Source organism: Achroia grisella, unplaced genomic scaffold (assembly GCF_030625045.1).
Source record: "Achroia grisella isolate CSIRO2021 unplaced genomic scaffold, CSIRO_AGI_Agris_v1 utg170, whole genome shotgun sequence".
In the NCBI taxonomy this organism is placed as follows: Eukaryota; Metazoa; Arthropoda; class Insecta; order Lepidoptera; family Pyralidae; genus Achroia; species Achroia grisella.
Window position 1 is genome coordinate 202,661 of NW_026712672.1, and position 17,506 is coordinate 220,166.

Sequence of the window (17,506 nt, forward strand, 5' to 3'; positions counted from 1 at the left end):
CTAGTGATATATATTTTGAGGAGATACCTCGCGTTGCTATTACCATAGATAAGAGAATGTCAGGAGTAAGATATTTTGCAAACACAGTTTACGCAGCAAGCATCTTGATAACAGAAATAGACAAGACAGGCCTCTGTCTCTTCTTTTTCTGTTATAAAAAGGCACTGTTCCATTTACGCAAAAAAACTTTATGTGAAGTCTCTCTCTGGTACATAATATAACATTTAATATTTTTAATAAATAGACACTTCTCCATATTAAACGACAGAACGGATTTTAATCATTAGATAATTTCATCTAATATATGAGGACAGATACAGAAAAAATAAAAAAGCACCAATAATATGGAAAAACATAGTTTAAAGAAATCCGCGGTCTCTCAACATGAACCTTGTAATACACTAGATGAAAGTAGTTGTTTCATTAAATTTTTACAAACCCCATATAGGCTAATAGGATGTCGCAACAAAGATAGCGACAGATATTACTTTACAATAAAAAAACATCAACCCCATATCAAGCTGTAGGCACCGTTATCAAACCAACCCGGTCTCATTGAAAAATCTAATACATTAGCAACTTTATTGCAATGCTATAAAGCATATAACCGGTCAATTTAAATAATCCCTATGAATTATTATCCAGTATAACTTGATCCGTCTGTCTGTAAATATTCTTATCACGAAAAGAAATCCAGATGACTTTGAATTCTAGTGTAGTATTATAGTCTAGCGCAAAATAGTTCGCGATTCGAAGGATTTAGTTCACGGCTCAATTGTGGACACGTTCGATCACTCTCGATTCAAGCCAGAGTTAGACTGGCTAACCTGGAGGCATATATAAGTATTTGTCTTTCCTTTCAGGCGCAAATATGATCTCTTTTGGTTTTTCAGTCTTCAAATGTTTGTTTGTAATACTTAATATAATGTAATACCGTAAAGTCTATGTAGTAAGTATGCTCTTGTTCTTCCATTTCGTTTATACAAATGTGTTCTTAATCTTTTAGCAAGACCTCTATAATAAGAGGAGTGAGAATTTTTAGTACTAACATCATAGTTCACAATGTACTATACCGTTGACCTCCAAGCGGTCACTCCTGGAAATAATCACGGTTAATTCATCTTGAATTTGCCACAATGGACTGCTCTTCTTATCATTAATTTTACTATATACCGTTTGTGCAGTGTACCAATCCATGGGGGATTGATACACCCAACACAAATCCATATAAAGAAAAAAGTATTGTATGAAATGAACTATTGAGCGAATGATCTATACGGAGCGCTCACCCGAACTAGTTCGTTCGGAACTACACAATAACAGTGTAGTAGTACAGTTTACTAAGACCGATCAAGTAGTCTGTTTTAAATAGGAAACTTGAGTTTCTGTTTAAGGTGAATACAAAAAAAGCTAGAACTCTATACCTAGCGAAGGCACAAAGTATGGCTATATTTTCTATGTAAAAACGTAGAGTAAAATCAATATACAGGGATGCACCCATATTTGTTTAAAATTAGGGACAAAAAAACAGGGAAGCGTACCATATTTTAGTAGGTCAAAATCTCGTATCTGTACGTGTATTTAGTTGACAATACCAGGGAGGTATTGCTAATTTAATTTCCTTACAATCATTCGCTCGTGAAGAAACTACTTTAGGTACGTACCTACTCTACTACCTAAATCTTGTTTAACACGACGTGACCTAGTTTTAAGGCTGAATCTAATCCTGCAGCGTATCAGATAACTGGAGATAACGTTTAACTTGCAGTTTAATTACCATCGTATTCGTTGTTTTTTATTAAACTGTGCTACATAGTTTTAAAGCTGATTTGTTGGCGATATGGCAAAAAATTGCTTCCAAATATGCAATACTAAACAATGCTACTGAAACAACGCAAACCTGGTTTAAAAATTAATTACCATTCTATTTTCAAAAAATAATACTCTTAAATCGTTTTAAATGCATAGATTATTCAAATCAGTTTTATTTGAAATGTCTGGAAGATATACGTATAAATATCTAATGCAATAATGTGTGTAGCATTTACAATTTTCACATTTCACTTTGCACTCAAACACAAACGCCACTTTGACAGCTGTCACTTCTGACTGACAGGTGGGTTTGACAGACCACTTTTGTTGAAAGAGTGATTTTACCTGTACGGCGGCAGCGTGCGTGACGAAATATACGGTTCGGTAGCCATACCGTAATCAATTAGTATAAATCTATTAATTCTATTTATAGGCTTCGTTAATTATATCGTGATTACCCTCAAATTAATGCTAATAAAGATACAGTAGTAGGTAATTTAACTAATTATTTGTTATTCACAATTAACATTGATTTTTATGGTTGAATCGGAGACTGTTGAGTTTAAATAGATACTTAATATGTTATTTGATCAACCGAAATGAATTAGTGAATGAATATTATCTTTTTAATTTATAGCCTATCTGTTATTCCGATATATAAGCTATATTACTGTAAAGTTTCATCAAAATCCGGTCAGTAGTATGCGTTAAAGAGTAACAAACAAACAAATCCATCTATCCATTCATATTCACGAGCTTTCGCGTTTATAACATTAGTCATATAAATATTATTATATATTATTAATAATGCTAAGTGCATTTGTAATCAATATTTATAATTACATCGCCGTAATTTACTGCAGTTCATGTTGCATGCCGCATCATCATAATTAGGTCACTACTGCACGCTATGCAAATCGTGTCATTTTAACAACTTTTTATATAATTTGTAGAGACAAATGATATAATGCCAGTTTCAAATTATATAAATGCCATTTATAGAAATCTATACATATAAATAAATTTGTAATATTGAAATTACCGTTTTTTACTACATGCATATGAAGATAAATACGGTACGATGCATACACCAACATAACATTTTTTACAATTTTTGTCTGTCTGTCTGTTTGTTCTGTCTAATATCTGAAATGGCTGGACCGATTTTGACGGAATTTTTTTTGGCAGGTAACTAATGTAATAAGGAGTAACTTAGTTACTTTTATTTTAGAAAAATAAATTTATAATCCTCGCGGACAAAGTTACGTCAAGAACAGGTATTTGTAAATATAACTTATGGGAGATCTGGAGCCCAAACTAAGCCTAGCCAATATCTTAGACATCTACTACTTTTTTACATTTTCACGTTTACTGTTCTAAACAAAATTTATATTTCAGTAATTAGAATTTCTGCCTGCGTCACATGTACCCCATTTTTGCAATATTATAAATTACCCTCCGCTTCATTGGCCGTACTGTGATGTTATATAGTTATATAGCCTATAGCCTTCCTCGATAAATAGGCTATCCAACAATTGTCCAGTTTTTTCAAAATCGCATCAGTAGTAACCGAACCCGTCGGTAACCGAAATCCATCGGTTTTCAACTCATCAACCCGTTCTGGTTGGTCCTAGTGAAATCGTCAGGACTTTCCATAGAAGATAGAGTTATTAATCGAAGATTCGATTCCTCACGCTGTGTAAACATTTGTAATCATTAGTATGATAGTTAATGTCTTGTCTAGTAGGTACTACTGGGTACCCATAACACAAGCTCTGCTTACCGTGGGACTAAAAGGCGCTGTGTTAAATATCCAGGGATTGTTTATTAATAATTTATTTGTTTTAATTTAGATTATTGCTAAACTGGATTGCATTGAAGTCTTTACTGAGACTATACTTCAGACCAAATGGCTACTTCAATTAAGAGCTCACCTTCAACATTTGAGCACCCATAAAATTGCTTTATCAACACATAAATTCGCCATTAAATACAAACAATCCATTAAAAACACGCTAACAATTTATTCGAAGGTAGCACCATAAATTACTAAGTAGAAGGTCGCGTTGGGGTAGCAACCACCGTTCCAGTGACCCACACGTACAAACAAACCGACCCACTTCTGGTTATCGATGTTAATGTGGCTAACTTTCATTTATATTAAAACAAGTTCTACCTACACCTATATAAGTGTAATAAAAAGTTACCATTATTTAGAATGGTAAATACATATGCATTACATAATAATTAATAATAACTAACCCTCCCTTAGGAAAAGGGGATTCTTATATGGTTTAGAGAACGCATCGCTAGCAATGTATCACGCAGGTCCACTTTCATACAGTAGACTGAATGGTTTCCTAGGTAGACCTAGGAAACCATTATGGTTAGTTCCCGATGTATTTGCGACTATGGGGCTAACTGATTTGACTTCAGGTTCAACCTATCCATCTTCCACTGCCCCGCCAGCGTATAACGTTAGCGGGTGTGCTACTCTATTATCATTCATTAATAGAAACTAAACCACCTAAATCCTTAATTGGCATGCCCCCTTGCCACCGCTTTTAAAAATATGTAATTTTGAATTTCAAAATGTTATATAAGATTTTTTTAAGTTGGTCCATCACAAACAAGAAATCATATTTTTCTTCTTTTTATATTATTTCTACAATAATAATTGTTTGTTTGTTCAGTTTGTGTTTGTTCAATACTAGATCTTAGCCGGTATGTAATATATTTAGTTTTTCTTATTTTCTTCAGACCTAATAGACATACGTTATTTATGTTTTTCTAAAAATACAAACAGTTATCCGTTATATTAAATTGTGCTAATCTACAAACAACTCACTGTAACCAAAATGTTACGCAATACAAAAATAGTTAATATTTCAAAATAGTTAACTGGAGACGATTTAGAACGTAACTAACTAATGTTACAAAGGCGAGGAAATGGAATGGAAAACAAGGAAATGGTCCATCACGTGTTTTAGTGAGTATTTATATTTTTGGGGCAACACAAAATTTCTCGAGTGTTGTATTACATTAGACCAGTGTATCCCAACCTTTTTAGTGCCATACACCATGCCACATAGCTTTTCTAAAATTCTTATGACACCACCCCCCCCCCCCCCTTCGTATATAACATACATAATTAACGACATAAAAAAATATTCTTCACTTAAGAAACTTAGATAAGAGGCTTTAGGAAGAAATCACTACGAAATTGTTTATTAAAAAAAATAGATTTTTAAAACATATAATGATAAATCGAAATTCATATTTCATATAATTTTAATTCAATTCGAAAATGGACTCTATTTTAGAATTGCCAACTTTAGAATTTAATTAACAATCAAATTGTCCCCCTGTGGGGCGTGGGCGCCACGTTGAGAATTATTGCTCTGGACTCTATCTAAAAGAAATTAAAGTAATACAAAACCGTTGCAATGCATTGATTCCGCCACTTTCCATCAGCTGGTCTACTCTATAATGTAATTCCGACCTACTGACATTGGAATGTGTCGCTTCGCATATTTTTATGATCTTCAATTTCACTTGTAACATATTAATTCCGTATTATGTGGTTAATTAAAGAACTAACTCTATCCATACATTTTCGATAAGAGACTAACTGCTCGTGCCAACGGTGCCGTTTGATTGACGTATTTTAATTTCAAAAGAACAGTACGGTCTGGTCTAAAATTGCTATGTACTTTTATTTTATATGTATATAGATAAAAAGAATATACAGTAAAAGACTTGGAATGTGGAGATATGTATTAGGAACTATTGTCAAGACATTGAAGTATAAACATGAATGTACAATAAAAGAACTATAAATTAAAATAAACTTTTAGAAAAAAAACATTTCTGATTATCCAGTAGAGCATACAACATATAGGATACCGTCAGATTGTTCGCGATGCTAAAAAAATGTTAAAAACACATATACAAATGTAAGATTATGTGTAGTTATTAAAAAAAATAGAATGTTAATTACCTCGACAACTTGCCGTAAATCCTCCACGTAGACGTTTTCAGTCTGTACAATTTCAGCACAAACTCTTTCCAGTTGCGACAGTCCCGGCATCTCGTCCATCACTTGAAGCCCTGGAAATAAGATAATTATTATTTTGTACAACAGACGAACTGACATTTTTAAATAAATATGAGTAATTAACGTAACCTAACGTATTATCTTATTTATAAAAAAAGTTGCAGTAACTATTGCATGTAAATAAATTTAAACTAGACTTGAATTGACGGCTTCAGAGATCTAGCGGTTTAGCACACCGCTTTACTTTCCAATGGCTACGGGTTCGATTCCTTGCATGGTAAATATTTGTATTGTGAATTGTCTTGAGTTGTTATTGTTACTTAAATTCATAATTTTTTTTAGAAATTTCTCAAAATTACTGATACAAAATATCTGGGGGAATGCTAAGCTTAGTTTAATATAAATGGACGGACGGTTTTTATAGAATTTTTTTTATAGAAAATTTGCAAAATAATCAGATTGTTTTCATTAAACAGTTGATGAATCCATTAGCACCATGTCATGAGTATATTAACTCCTCGCTATCATATTTAAATTGTAATGACATATTATACTTTATTTTTGCTTATAGATATAAGCAAAAATTTGCCCTTTTTAAATCATATTACATCAACATTAATCACCGTGACAATAACAACGAATGATATAATATAAAGACTTAACAATAATATAATGACAATAAAGATGACTAGATGAGTCTAACTACAAATATCGTTCACAAAGGAGATCATTAAAGTTATTCGTTTCAATGTATTGTTGCCTTCATTCTAAGGTTAAGAAAAATACAATAGCTTGTTTAGAATATGCCATGCTTGTACATTAGCACCTACTTTCTCCTGTCGTCCTATATACAAGATTTTTATATGAAAGACTCTATCAAGTTATAAATACATGACACGAGTCCAGAGATTTATGTTCTATTTTATTTAATTATATAAATTACTAAAGATTTTATAGAGATAAAGATTTTATAATTAGGTGCTACTTCGTCTATTTTTTTTGTAGATAAAAGATAGCATATGTACATCGTCATGATACAATCTATGTTCATATCAAATTTCATTAAAATCCTATACAGACGTTTAGTCGTGATAGGTAACAAATACGCAGACACACTTTCTCGTTTATAATATTAGTATGGCGTTATATTTTTTGAAAACACTTTTGCAGTTGAACTTGAAAATAAAACACAGTAGAAATAATAATTAAAAAATACATTATATACATACTTTAAACTATATACAAACTACATGTGTACTAATAATGATTATATTATACTTGCATGTAAAATTAAGTCCAATTGACATTGTTCAAGTATAATAATTTAATATTCATATGCCTTAAATTCTTTTATTAATTATTTTTTATGATACCCTTTCAGTCTTAAAAACTTAAGCAGATGAAATAGCAGGTCCAGCTGCTATATAAACTTGTATTAGGTTTATAAATATTAATTGCTATTTGATAAGGAAACTTGCCGTCACATACAGGTAATAAATAATAAAGTTAGCATACAGGGAAATTTAAATAAAGCACTTACGTGGCATGCTGTCCGGATTTCCTTCTTCGGACACGCTAGTGTTCAAAATACCAGCATTATTTACAAAGTTGTTGCTTCCATTAGCCGACGTCATATCAGCGTCACTATGATCATCTAAACTTTCTATAGAAGCTAAGTACGCCGAATTCACTCCACCTTTATTTTGAACACCACTGCTCGACGTCGAACTTGAAGAAGCAATGGAACTCATGGATAGCGGTCGCGACACTTCAACTGAAGGTGCATTCAACCTAGTTGCGTCTTTATCTGTGACTGCACAACTTTTCAAATTACCTGTAGACCCTATTTCTTCGGGATAAGTTTCGGTTTTTGATAGCTTTTTCGCCGAAGATTCTAACCTCGTAAAGTCTTTCCGACACAAGCTATTAGTTCCTCTATTTACTTTCGGAAACTTAGCAGGACTCGCCTCAGGTGACGGACTTTTTGTTTCCGTTTTCTGTGGAGAGTTCTCTTTTGATGATAAATTTGTATCGAATTCTCTATCGTTAGTGGAAATAGAAAGTTCGATTGATTGATCAATATAAGGCAACGATAAAGATTCAAATGCAGTCTTGTTTTTGACACTAGGCACATCATAAATAATCGGACAGTTGTTTTTAGGGACATCGTAACATACTTCGTCATTATCAGATTTAATATTTATCTCAGTATCAGCCGTTTTTGGCAGAACTTGATTAGAATTTCCTGTTCTAAGTTTGCCAATATTCCGTAAATCACTTGGTTGATCATAAATTTCCATTGTTGGTAAAATTTCGACACCTGATTGTGATATTTTTGACGTAGCCCCAACAAGAGGAATATTTGATTTGTGTCTTGTCGATGATCTTGCGACATTTACAGTTTTTCTTTGAAATTTCAATGTAGTCGTCTCAGTCGCACTCGATATCATCCTTTTTACATTTGGCGAAAGTTTGTCAAATGTGGACATATCAGAAAATTTTGTTTCTTTAAAACTTCTCTGTATTTGACTATCCTTACTAACTGTATCACTGGAAATATTATTACACTTATTCAATTCATCACTAGCACCATTTTTATCACTTTTAGTTCGATTATTATAAAGAGAACTTTTATTTATTGCAGCAATAGGAAGTTTTACACTGCCAGCTAATCTCGAAGGATCTACTGGACGTTTATCTGATATTGAAAACTCCACATTGACGTCTTCATTAGTCATTGTGTCTTTTATATTCTGTTCTACAGGAGGATCGTTTCTAGCGTCTTTGGCTGTTTCAAGCCGACTTTCTTCTGGCCGCAGGCTTTTTCCTGGTTCCAGTAAAGAGTCGTAGATGCCTATCACTGTATGTGTTAAATCAGTGGAACTACCTGTAACAAATAAACATTTCCTTTAGTAAAATAGTACTTATCGTTAGATCTTCTTACATGTCAGAGAATTTTAAACTTCAGTGACTTGCATATAAGAAACAAAATTACTTCCTATAGATTTTGTTGTCAATTAGTGACTAATAACAATTTAATGAGTCTGCATTCCGTAAAATAACATTAAACGACAACTACCTAATCTTCCATTGTTTAAATTTTACAACTTTTTCATATAACTAATAGTAAATTGACTATCATAATGACACTAAAGAATATTTCATTATTCATTAATAGCCATGGGAATCACGTTAGATTGTCAGGGATTGCTATCTAATCACTATTTAGTTTTACTAATAATAATAACTAAATGATCATACTGGACCGAACATCCTGGTACCGTCCTAAGCTCAAACAAATATCATCTTTAGAAGTAATAATAAAGTTCAGTTCACTTTATATAGACACTGACAATAAATATATATATGCAAATAGTACAGTAATCGTATAATACGATTGAAGATAAAAGCTTTCAGGTTAACTAAAGTAATAATTGTTCCGGTATATTAGAAATGACTAGGATGACTTGTGAAAATATTATTTCAGTCAAATTGCCTTTTGATGACGACATAAAAGATTGAACAACAAAGATAAAAATCAAAGGGGACTGAAGATTGACAAAAGTAGTCAAGAAAATAAAATAGAAATCTTATATAAGTTTCTTACAAGAAATCAAAAGACATAAGCAATAATTTGCAAATATATTAACTGTCTACTAAAATTCCAAAAAGATTTTTAAAAAGATAAATAAACATAGTCAAAGCCGAATTAAATGATAACAAAATTTTTAGGTGTTACAAAAAATATTGAAGGTTTGCTAGTTGTGCATGAGATTAAAAATCCGAGACGAATCAATTGATTCAATTAAAAAATATATTCATCTCCATCCTAAATATATAAAGTGTCTACTAAATTTTATAACGATTAATTAAGCATTGAACCCTAAACAAACTATACAAAGTGACTTTCACATTTATAATATTTAGTCATTTTATGTATGTATGTATATTGTATGATGACTGATGAAAGTACCTATTAATAAATTCAAAACAATATATAGATAATCTTTCCTCATATTTTTTCTAATTTACAAACAAATAAAATGCATGCAGAGACCTCACTTTCATTCTTCCACGAAATACGCTAATTTATAATCTATGCCCCGTGGCAATAATCTGGAAGAAAGTACAATCGATCAGATGGCCGCCATTTCTCTGCCATATCGGATCAACTTTCTAATGTGACAGTGTTTAACGCCTCATATTTGGCAGTCATAGTTGACAACACAGCGTACTTGTATTCATTAGATATACATAATTATAACACAAGAAATAAAGACAAACTTGTTATACCAAAAAGAAAGAATAGCAAAATCTATCAAGCAGGGGTTGCCATTGAAGATAATAATGTATAACAGATTGCCAAAAGAAATAGCCGAAGTACCAATTTTGAAATATAAGAAGTAATTTTTTGAAAATAATCCATTTTATCAAAGAATATATGTTAAAATCAAATAACAATATATCTTAATGATTTATGTTAATGTTTACTATTGAATTATAATTATGTAATTAACGAGCTAAATGTAACCTGTTTTACATATCAAATAAATAAATCTGAATTGGAAGAAAAAGAACGCTCCATATTTTATCTATTTTAATACACGAAATTTATTGATTTGATTAAAATAATAAAATTGTTGCGTGGCCATTAAACTACACATTGAGACGTTTCTGAGCAAAGGTAAGTAAGTTTGGTGTTACTTTAGGCTGTTCGAGTACTGAGTGTGGAAGACGTTCTTCCTAGACGAAATCGTATTTCGCCTTCCTTTTCTTTTGATATGATATTGAAACCTTCAAGAAAAAAAAATTTTAAGCCACAAACTCGTTTGTATATACATAAGGACTATAAAAAATATTGGGCTGTTCAAATAAATATACACAAAATACAGTCCACTTTCTATTTTCATTTAATCTTTGTACGGATTCGTAACCCAACAGTGATAGCGGCAACCATTGGCTATATCTGTAAACAGCATTACGATCATTATATCATGTAATACCCTGCAGTATTACTTTGATATGATATTGAAGCCTTCAAGAAAAAAGTTTGTTGAGCCGCGAACTCGTTTGTACACACATAAAGGCTATCAAAAAACTCTTATTCATGCCATTGCAGAGGAATAAGATACCATGCCTCTATATCCAGTAATTTCACTGCGCCTTTCTCACTCTTCAAACGAAATACAGATTACAAACCAAGCTGCTTGGCATCTGATATAGGTGAGATAGAGTGTAATATAAAAGGATAGGCGTTTCGCATGTGTCCATTTGTTTTTAAAGAAACACATTGAAAGAGTAGATCTAACATAGTTTTCATGGATTGGTTTAAAAATAATTGACCCATAATTTAATTGACGTAGATTGAACTCCTCGAATGATCGCTATCCTATTACAATAAAATACTATGAAATATTACTTCCAACGCAAATATATTTAATTAAGGGAGCTTTAAATGCACTTGACTACTGTAGCTTTGGAAAATTGAACCGTAGAGATGAATTCATAAAGTCAACATTGGTTTACGTAGATAACTATCAATTGCCATACGTCTTGTTCGACGGAAGTGGCCCATCTACTAAGGCTAGAGTTCACTGTTACAAAGGAATCATGTAGAGACGTTAATACACAATAATTAAATATTCAAATTTGATTCATTTAATAAAATAGTTTTTTTATTAAATTTATATATATATATATATATATATATTACAGCATTCAGGGCAAACAAAATTGCGGCACACCTTTTTGTAGTTGATTACCGTTGACCATGGGCACACGTAAAACCCGGAGCATTGTAACTGAGCTGAGAGTTGTTAGTTATATATTAATAGGTATAGCTTTATATTAGGTTTTAACACTTAGAAGTAAAGGAAGTATAACGTATCACAGACGTCATAAGAAACCAATCATAATATCGTAGTAAATAGATTGGCCACGGTTTTGGGATCTGATTAGATTGTTGAATTTCCATATGTAATTGGGCAGCGTAAAGTTTATTTTCAATTGCATAGAAAAAACTTCATATGTTGTAAATAAAAACGTTTATGTGGTATTAATAGCTCATAGTTATATCTAATTGGAGATTTTTACCGTTTTCTAAGGAGTATTATATTCTTGAAACCTATTGGTGGTTCTAACTAATGCGTTTAAAACGCTTTAAGAATCTTAATTTTGGACAAACACTTCATATTCTGTAATGAATAAATTATACTAATTTTATTATATTATTGACGGCATCGGTGGTATAGCGGTTTTGTACATTTTACCTTCCTTCTGATAATCGCAGGTTCAATTTTCGGAAGAGATTAACATTTTTATATCTATAAATAATGGTTTGTATTGTTCTAGGTTTTTATAGCTATATATTCTACTGTCTGATATTCTATTCTTTAGAGATACACCGCTAATATTAGTAGCATGAGGTTAAATAGCCTTTCTCAATAAATGGTCTATACAAAAACAACTTGGGCTATACAAACATTTTCAGTTCGTACCTAAATTTAAGGGATTCCACAAAATAAACTCTTAAACTTTATATTGTTACTATAGATATACATATACATATTCATAAGAAAATGCATGTAAGAACTTCGTTACACTTTATATAAATGATAAAATATATCACAATAATAATATTATGAAAATAACTCCCCGATAATCGCAGTTATTTTATTTATATAATATATGTATTATTTAGTTTAATGTATTATTATTCAATAATGTTATTACTAAACTAGTAATACAACCAAACAAGTTAGGTAAAGAATGTACAACATTAGTCACACCAGTTTGTACGATATAGGCCTGCGAGCTTAGTAGGTAAAGAATTACAGTGAAATTAAAAATGTATATGTGTATTAATAATAAAGTATAATTAAGTATAATATTTTACTTATCACATAAATGTAGAGTTTATTATTAATATAAATTTAACAGAAAATACTTCAATCTGATTAACTTTCAGCTTTTTATAATTTAAATTCGTTTAAATTTATATATTGAGTGAGTAGAAATATCTCCAAGACTTTTTAATTTTAAACCATTAAAATTTTTATATATAACAAGTAGAAAAATCCAGGCGGTCTTGAATCCGCACTTTTTAGGCCAACATTCCATCCCCTTATTCGATAACAATACATAGTTAAAATATTTTCACGGTAACAATCGCTCTGTATATGCATATTACTCAATATTCAAATGACTCATACACCACGTAGTCTATTGGATGTAGGACATCCATATCACACAGTCCACAGAGGGATGTCGTAGACTAAGTATGCAGAAGAAATGCGTGAACTTGTTCATGGTAAACCCTATCCCTCCCTTTTTTAAATTTCGAACTATAGAGTACTTCCTCGACATATATAGTACTAGCTGTGCCCGTAGTTTCACCCGTTAAATTTCAATAAAAAATATAGCCATAGTTGTTCTGTGCATAAGCTATATTACATGAAAATCCGTTCAGTAGATTTTGCGTGAACGAGTAACAAACATCCAAATATACTTGCAAACATTCGCGTTCATAATATTATTGAGATAAGATAAGATATTTCGATGAGTTACCCCCGATCACAAGATCAAAATTGACATGTTGATGTGGTAAGCAAGTACAATTGCAGCAGTCAAGCAGCTTGATAAGTAAGCTGCATTTCGTTGTAGGGTACTCAATTAGTGAAATTACATGATATAAGAGTAATGACAAATATATAAATATAATTACTGTATACTATGACTTGCCATATATGAAAGTTTTTTACATTGGTTAATAAACTGAATATGAAATAAGACATCTTAGTCATCTGGAATGTCAACGCGTGTGATCACGGGTACTGCTAACGCAGTTTGCCATCAGATCGTAAACGATATTACCTACTTACATTAAAAAAAAAACAGAATAACCGTGTAAAAGTAACTTTTTGACAATATATACCCTATAATATCGGCTCTATGTACGATTTTCCAGTGACATTACAGGATAACCGGCATGACATCTCAGTTCTCTGGAATAGCAACGCATGAGTGGTATCACGGTCATCAGCACGTAAACGATATTCCGATTTTATTAAAAAAAAACACAATAACCGTGTAAAAGCAAGTTCCTGACAATATAATACCTCTACAGTAATAAATAGCGTGTAATGGAATGTAATTGTGGACTATCCTTGAACTGATAACCTTTCTTGACACCGATACAAAGGAGACACTGTACAATTGTCCGATGAATCGATGACAAATTCCTTTGACGCCATTGTTAATTTTATAATCTATATTTTGTAAGCAACACTTACAACTTAGTGTTGCAAGTTTATTAAAATACAGGTTTCTACTTAGTTTAGGTATCGGGGAACAATGTTAAATGTAAATAAATATATGATGAAATAAATTAGTGTTATTATTAAAAACGAGAAGCACATTGATTTTATTTTAATACTTTAGCTAAATAACGGACACAAATAAAGGTATAACCATTCTATCCACACACAGCATATAATGATGATGGGCAGCAGGTCATCGGTTCGGACTGTGTACTGCGATCGCCAACCCGCATACCCAGCGTGGCGATTATGGGCATATTCCTCCCATGACAAGTCCAACACAACCATGGCCCCTGGTTATTCCTGGCCAAGGCGGCGGTCATGGTAACGGCAGAGCAAATAGATATTAAAGTGAGCGGTACATTCTCGTAAATAAATACAGAACAAGTACGTATTAAATACTCACAAACCCAAGCACAATTTATTATAGAAGTATATATGTTAGCGATTTCTGTTTATTTTTAAATAAAATACATATCTTTGTATAGATGAAGGAAGCATTAAAATCGAATAAGATTTTGTATTAATTTAATTTTTAATACCGACCCACGGGAGCACATTGAATTATTATGAGGAACACTGTTTTTTTTAAGAAACTGTTGTTATAGTATTTGCTATTGTTACTGATAAAGCTAGAGATTTCAAATTCATTCAAATATATATATATTTTTAAATTATTATAATCTATTTGTACTAATACAAATAGTCCTAAATTAGCTTTTCTCTTTATAATATTCATAAATATAGAGTGCCTATTTATTATGTATATATAGCTGTATGTATAGTTTATGTGTGTGTAATTTTCTAGTTTACTTGTTGTAACTGTTGTTTATCGTGTAATTCTTCATTTGTTTTCTGTGAGCGTCGTTATTGTTGTGTCGTGGTGTGTGTTGTAATGAATTTATTTTATTCTCTCCTATTCTAACTCTTATGAATAAACAATATAATCAAATCTCCCTTAGTTATAATTTAGTACATATATACATCCTATAATTGGAAAAAAATCAAAACTAAGAATGAGGAATCCATGCGGAAGAAGAAGGAAGAAGAGTTCCGCATTGGAGCGTCTGATGATGATGATGATAGTTTATGTATAAATAATTGTGTATATAAATATATTTTTGTCATTGTTGTGTCGTGGTGTGTGTTGTTATGAATTTATTTTATTCTCTCCTATTCTAACTCTTATGAATAAACAATATAATCAAATCTCCCTATATAATTTAAATATATACACCATTGAAAAAAATCAAGAATGAGGAATCCATGCGGAAGAAGAAGGAAGAAGAGTTCCGCATTGGAGCGTCTATATAAATATATTTTTGTCAGTAAAATTTAAATAATAGTCCCATTGTCGTTGAGTTTCTATGAGAACAGTCAATATTCTGTCGTCGCGTCGCCTAATTAGGCACTTAAAAAATGTCAACTACATTTTTAACAGCTCTTTCATCGTTATATATTCACACGACGTCACTCCGCAGGGTACGCAGTGCTTAATTAGTGTCCCAAATAGCGTCACTAATTTAACAAAGCCCCGTACTAAACCAGAAAGTTCAATTTGGTCATTTATTTATTTTATTTTATATTTATTTATGTAAGAGATTGCTTTGTGTGATAAGACCGCCTTTTGTCTGCATATTTTTATGTTTAATTGATAAGTTTTATTATATTTATTTCATGATTTTTTTAAGGAAGATGTTTTATATGAACTTGGATGGTTATAAGGACAGAGGAATGCCGAAAAAGAGATGGGTAGACTGTGTGAAATATGATATGGTAGAAAAGGAGTAAATAACGAGATGACTGTGAACAGGGATGAATGGGAGAGAAAAATATATTACGCCGACCACAAATAAACGGGATAAGGAAGAACCAGATGATGGTTTTTTATGCATAATAGTTCTATGCTAGTTACCTAAACTATACGTTTTCTCTAAGAGAAACAACAAAGAGTTTTAATTTTTATTGAAATTTACTTTGTAAGAAAATTCTCTCATTAATTTGGGCCGTTCGTTTGTTTCCCATTTCAATTGCATAAAAAAATCAATCGAATTGCCTACGTACTTATGTATCTAACTATGATACCATACTTTTTTCTGCACCGTAATATAATAATATCCCTGAACAATTCACACTGCGCCATCTGAACAATTCACACAGCGCCATCTAGTACCAAAGTAAGCAGAGCTTGTGTTATGGGTACTACATAAGTGATATAAATACCTTTTTTTTTGGTAAAAAAAATGTATTAATTTAATAAAATGTGTAATATTTTTGAAAACATCTAGACCAACACAAACAATCATATTCCCGAATACAAATGTTTGTACCGTGTCATAATCGAACCCGCAACCATCGGAAATTAAGCGATGTGCTGAACAGCTAGACCATCGAGGCCGTCAAGTACAGTGAATAAGGACATACCATAGTTTTTCCTGTAGGTGTATTATATAGGAAATATAAAGATATTTCCTATTAACTATTATTATTAATTATCCGCTAAACTAAATGACTTAGTACATATTTGTAATAATATTTCTATTATTATTAGAAATATTTACATGAGCAGTAAACTGTTGTGGTAAAGTGAAGAGCTTGGGCAAACACAGTACTGTTTATTTTACCGTATGTAGTCAGGAAACGTTGGATTGTGGCGGTAGAGTCCAGGGATGCCAACCGTATGAGCAGTCTGGTACAAATACGAAATTTTCGGCCCACAGTACGAGGTATGAGGACATATTCAATCTCGTACAGTTTATACAAGATGCTGTTGATTGACCTACGGAAATTTATAATACGATTTTTCTTTGCAAGCAACATATTCGCGCCTAAAACTCAAATAAAGGTCAGTATCATGATATCATGTAAATCATGTCTGTTAAACATGAAGTTTTAAAAATGGATAAGTATTTTTTTCATTTATTTTTTATTAGCAACACACGGCAGGAACATATTTTTATGTTAAAAAAAAAAGAAACCTATATTACTAAACATTTTTGAAATGTTTAGCTCGTTCAATTCTTTTTTTTGTTATAACTATCTATTTATAATAGATAGTCCTAAATTAGCTTTCCAGTTTATAATATTCATGGCCATATATTTGTGTTAAAATATAATATTCATTTAACATCCACATTTAAATATATCTGTTAATTAATTTTGACAATTTTGTTGTCTAACGCCAATTTCGAATTGTTTACTTTATTTGTACGAGCTAAAACTTCTTAAGGTCGCCAACCCTGCGGTCTGTCTATTTCTAAACAAGGAATCGCGGCTAGGTGCGAATGCCTTTGATCTTGTGTTGCATTCTTGCTGCGTC

The 17,506-nt window shown here is 31.6% G+C and overlaps 1 protein-coding gene across 1 annotated transcript in view; it reads right to left on the reverse strand.

The window, feature by feature from the left end:
* LOC131841436 (uncharacterized) overlaps window positions 1–17,506 on the reverse strand; it is a 100,335-nt gene that overhangs the window by 25,293 nt on the left and 57,536 nt on the right. Inside the window, exons 2-3 of the mRNA XM_059189752.1 lie at window positions 7,410–8,756; window positions 5,813–5,922 (exon numbers count right to left, since the gene is read on the reverse strand). Coding sequence (XP_059045735.1) covers window positions 5,813–5,922; window positions 7,410–8,756 — 1,457 coding nt within the window. The remainder of the gene's footprint in view (window positions 1–5,812; window positions 5,923–7,409; window positions 8,757–17,506) is intronic.